The sequence below is a fragment of the Mus musculus genome, chromosome 1 (genome assembly GCF_000001635.26).
Source record: "Mus musculus strain C57BL/6J chromosome 1, GRCm38.p6 C57BL/6J".
NCBI classification, from domain to species: Eukaryota; Metazoa; Chordata; class Mammalia; order Rodentia; family Muridae; genus Mus; species Mus musculus.
Genome location: NC_000067.6, coordinates 92644218 through 92649208, shown reverse-complemented (window position 1 = coordinate 92649208; position 4991 = coordinate 92644218). Strand labels below are relative to the sequence as shown.

General features: G+C 52.5%; 1 protein-coding gene across 3 annotated transcripts; it reads left to right on the top strand.

Annotated features, from left to right (window-relative positions):
• Positions 1-309: 309 nt before the first annotated feature.
• Positions 310-4991, top strand: Otos (otospiralin). 3 transcript variants are annotated; one of them, XM_017320818.2, is made up of 5 exons: positions 310-458; positions 3447-3525; positions 3783-3875; positions 4001-4027; positions 4692-4991. In XM_017320818.2, exons 3-5 carry the CDS (start codon positions 3818-3820, stop codon positions 4874-4876), a joined length of 270 nt encoding a protein of 89 aa, XP_017176307.1. In that variant the 5' UTR covers positions 310-458; positions 3447-3525; positions 3783-3817; the 3' UTR covers positions 4877-4991. The 3 variants fall into 3 exon arrangements, with proteins under 3 accessions (XP_017176307.1, NP_694754.1, XP_017176304.1); NM_153114.2 differs by having other exon boundaries at positions 368-458; positions 3333-3525; XM_017320815.1 differs by lacking the exon at positions 310-458 and adding an exon at positions 724-1104 and having other exon boundaries at positions 3333-3525.

Here is a 4991-nt window from a genome sequence, read left to right as displayed (position 1 = left end):
CAGGTCAATTCTTCGTGGTTTCTGAAGGGGTACTCGCCGGGGTTGACCTGGGACCTTTTCAGAGAGTCTATGGTCAGTTCAGGAAAAGAACGAGGTATTTTAAAAGAAGGTGATCACATGCTTTCACATTTCAGCTTCAGATCCGTATGCGGTCAGTCTTATGACATGGAAGGAGACTTTGATTATTCCAGAACACAAACCCTGTCCTGTGGGCCAGCTGCACAGGAGCCTGTGAGCATGGCGCCCCCTGGAGGCCATCTCAGAAACATTCCACTCCAAGCTCTGAGCCTGTTCTCCAAGCAGCCTGGGACCGGCTGTCTCACCCCAGGCCCTTCTAGATTTCCTGTTAAAGCTGCCACACCCGCATCAGCTGTGGTGGCGTGGAGGGACTTCCACCTTGACAGGCTTTGCCAAGTCAGCTCAACACGCTCCCAGAATTCTCCCTTTTCATGTCCAAGGTAACATGTTTAGTTAAGCTCTTTAAAAGTCCGATAGGGATGTGTGTGTTTGAGGACAAACATGGGTGACATTAGAAGTCTGCGCCCCCCTCCTTTGTAGGAGCAGGGATGGCACTTCCCAAAGGAAATGTGTCTACCAGGGCATGTTTAGAGGGACAAGGGGCAGCATGACTTCTAGAACCTCTGAATCCCAGCTCTGTGTGGTCACATGACGCCACTCTCCTTGGGTTTGAATCCAGCCAGAAGACTCCAGCCCTGTCAGTGAGGTACTGCTCAGTCCCTGGGACACCCGGGTACTCTGCAGGCACAAGCGGGAGGGCAATGCTGCCATCTGGGACGGAGGACTTAGGGCAGATGTCAGTCTGGGAGATGTGAGGAGAAGGCAGACTGTGAGCCATCACCCCCTACACCCCAGTACTTATGCTGGCCACGGTCCAGGAAACAGGAAGTGACTCTAGGATCAGTTATAAGCCACTTCCGAGGCTTTGCGGGGCTCGGGGATGTATGAACAGTGCAAAACACAGGCGGACCATTCCGTGGCAGAGAAGAATGCAGGAAAACACACTGGCACGATGAACTGTGGCCTTGAGACTTTAAATTATGAGCACCTGCCTGTGTCCATGTTGGGACAGCTCAATGGATGATGGTAAGCTACTCTGGGCTCTGCCTTCTAGGAGAATGAATTTGGGTTGCGCTAGCATTTCAGAGTACAGGCAGGGGCATCTGCGAGGCTCAAGGAGTAATTATTAGTCAGATGTGGTGTCCATGGATGGACAGCAGGGGGCGCCAGATACCTCTGACTCATTCCCAATCCTGGCGTTCGTTACCACAGGGTCCTTTTCAAGCTGACTGCCACGGGAGATAACAAGGGGCCTCTGTCCAGCAGAGTGGCCTTATACATCTAAGCATCTCTTGAATCCAAGCAGACAGACTGTTAAGACCTTGGAGGTTCCCTCCGAGTTTCTGTGTGGGGCGGGATATTATGCACTGGATATCATGCAGGCTTCTGAGCAGTCACTGGGCAGGTTTCAAGTTTGCCCATCCTATATGGTATTGTTCCTGGGCCCGACCTTTGGGAGCTTTTGAGAATTCGAACTCTTCCCTGCCCTCAAGCATTGAATTTTAGAAGGAATCCTAGCAATTATTAAAGGATGGAATCCAGTGTTTTGGGATTCCCATCAAATGTAGGAATGCAAGGGCCCTGGGGAAGGCATTTACCATTAAAAAAAATGACATTTACTTATTGTGTATGTGTTTGCAGTGTGTTCCAGGTGTGTATGTGTAGGTCAGAGAACAACTTGTGGGAGTTCGTTCTCTCCTTCCAGCATGTGAGATGTGGGGATCGAACTCGGTTTAGCAGCAAGCACTTCTACCTGTTCAGCCATTTTAATGGTCCCTCTTGAAGGCAGAGTGGTCTGCAGGAGAACAGGGAGACAGATGGGTGAGGTGCAAAGGAGATGTGTTCTGGGTGGGCGGGGGCAGGGGGTGTCTCTGTCCAGGCCAATGAGATAAGGTGTCTGAAGGATCCAGGCAGAGAGGAAGTGTGTAGGGGTGGAGATGTGGTGCAGGAAAGAACGTGTGTCCCAGGAGGTTTGGAGGACCTGGGAGATCAGGACCTGGGAGATCAACTGACCACTATAAGCCAGGGTAAGTAACAGAGAGTTGCTGATGGTGGGGCTGTTTTTATTTAAAGCTTTCTTACATAAAATAATAAATGAAGGAAAGTACACACCCACAAAGGGAGGAGAAAGCAAATGAATACCCATAGTTTCCTCTCCCGGGCTCACGGCTGCTGGTTGGCAAATTCTTATATTAGGTAAGCAGTCTCAAACCAGTCTGCATGGTTTCTTTCATGCCGTGCTTCTTCCACAGGTGTCTTTCCATGGTAGCCTTCAGATAGGGGCTCATCAGGTGGACAGTTGATTGCCTCACCCTGGCAGCCCTCTATGGCCAGATGCGCAGGCTCAGGGTGTCTGCTCCTTTGTGCTCTGACTAGAGCCTTTCTCTTCGCCAGATCCTCTTGGTCTGTGCTATAAATCAGGGCTGTGAGCACGGCTGTGCTGTAAACCAGGGTCGTATGTCCTCATGAATCCTATAACTGGAGGTGGTTCAAGGACCCTGGCACAGCTGCCCTAAAGCACCACACCTCTTGTAGCACAGGGGCCAGGGGGTTGGAAATGAAAGCCAGAGGCTTTCTCCTCCATGGCTGCACCTCAATGCTACTGGATCATACGCCAGCTCTGGGTCTCTGGTTAGATTTAGGCTGTTACCTGGAGAAGGAAGGGGACTTGAAGGGACCCTGGGCCACACAACTTCAGAACAGGGTACCAGAATCTTTGAGAGTTCTGGGGGGATTGAGAAACAATGGAGACTCTTACCCTGGACCTCGGGCCTGTATCCAGCAGGGTGCTGGGACCTCACAGGGCACAATGGAGATCATCAACCTGGACTTAGGCTCTGCACCAACAGGGTGTTGAGACCCAGGGGCGGGTCCATGGGGCTACACTTCCTCTGACAGGTGGGCACAGGTTCTATCAAGGGATAACCACAGAGGTCTGAGCTTAAGGCCCTGGTGTTTACTGCTACTTATCCTCTGGCCTTCTCTATTAGAGACTTGGAGGAAAGCTCTGATCTGAGGGAGGGGTCCAGCTTGGCTCACACTTCCTCTCTATGGCTGCTCTACCAGTGTAGTGTCCTGGGTGAAGGAGTGTCTGCAGGCTTACAGAGGCCACGGGATCACAGGGTCCTGTAGCACAGCAGGGGAATTTCAGCAGCCCCTGGATCAGATGTAGAAGGAGGGGCATTAGATGGACGTATGCTGGACTCAGCTTTGAAAGTTTATGGCAGATTTGATCTGTTGTCTGATGCCCCCAGCTGCTCCCACAGGCCCTCCTGCCAGCAGAGAAACAGAGACCTACAGTCCTCTGCTGGGGAATGAAATATTCAGTTTGATGGCTCAGGAAGGTGACGCTTCCTTCCTTGTCCCAGCCCTACTATAAAGAGTAGCCGGAACATTGGCAGTGGCCCCACAAGGCTGCAGATTGCACTGAACAGACCAGCAAACAAGGTACCCTCTGGGAGGGTTTGGACTGCTCTCTTAACAGACAGGGTGGATCTGGTGTTTGTGATGGGGGTGGGAACGGGAGAGACATCTCTTAAACAGTCAAAATTGATAAGCTCTCACCTCAGAATAATGGCTGAGAAAAACAGAAACAGAAGCACTTATGAAAAGTCTAGCATTCCTAAGGGTGGTCCACGGCGGGGTGGCAGGATGGGCTCATCCTAGTGGGCATCGTCATCATCCTTGCCTTCCTCCTGCTGCAGGTGGTCCTCAGTGAACTGAATTGCCCTTGGTAAGGATGCAGGCCTGTGTGCTGTGGTGGCTGGCCCTTGGCATGCTGCTGGGGATTCCTGCAGGTGAGGGGCCACTCTAGCCATAGCTCTCTTGCTTTTCCATGCCTCTCCGTCAAAGTGTCCTTGTCCTGGTCTGCAGTGGTTAATGGAGGTTCGCCCTAGGTGATGGCTCTCCTTTCCTTTTGCAGGAGCCAAGCCAATGCCAGAGGAAGCAGGTAATGCTTTTCGATGTCTTTCTCTCACTGGCAAAAGGTACTGGCGCATGCAGGTGGGTGGGGGAGCAGAAGCTGCTCAGCTCTGGCAGTGGGAATGCTAGGTCTCCTAAAGTATGGCAGTGCAAGTCCTGCTGCCAGGGGGAAGCTGTGCATGCTGAAGGATCCAGGGCCCCATCAGGCTGGGCCTTGTCTTCTGCCATGTGAGAACACCCGGGCAGAAGACAAATGAATGGGCTCTTTGAGTCCCACCCTCAGTTTGATCTCAGACTCTGGGTACTCTCAGGAGTCCCAAGACCACAGAGGTGGTCTAGCCTGTGCTCTAGAACGTGGGTGCTGTGTTCTCTGAAGCCTCGTGGGCATGTCGCCTGAACTCCCCCTCTCCCCTCCCCCACATCATCATCTTCTCTGCTCATCATCCTCCAGACAAGGACAAAGCCCCACTTTGTTTTGTCCTGTCTCCCTTTTCTTCTCTTTCCATGGGAGCAGGTACTCTAACGGGTAAGAGGTGCATTCAGAGTGACTCAGACTCTACTCCTGGCTGGGAAGGTGTCCTCCTGGTGTCAGACACTGGAAGCACCATCCACTTGGTCTGGCTGTATAGAAGATGCTCTTCTAGCGGGGATAATGAGACAGGCACCGAGACTACCTGTGTCTTGTCTTTCAGATCCCCACACACAGCCACCAGCTATGCCCTACTGGCCTTTCTCCACCTCTGACTTCTGGAACTACGTGCAATATTTCCAGACCCAGGGCGCCTACCCACAGATCGAGGACATGGCCAGAACCTTCTTTGCACACTTTCCTCTGGGGAGCACCCTAGGCTTCCATGTTCCCTACCAGGAGGATTGAGCAGTGTCTAGTCTTCTGCCTCCCTGGCTGCACTGCCCGGGGCTGAAGGTAGTTCAGAGACACGGGGGGTGGGGGGAGTGGAGCACATGAGCAATAAACTCTCTCTGAAGCTGCA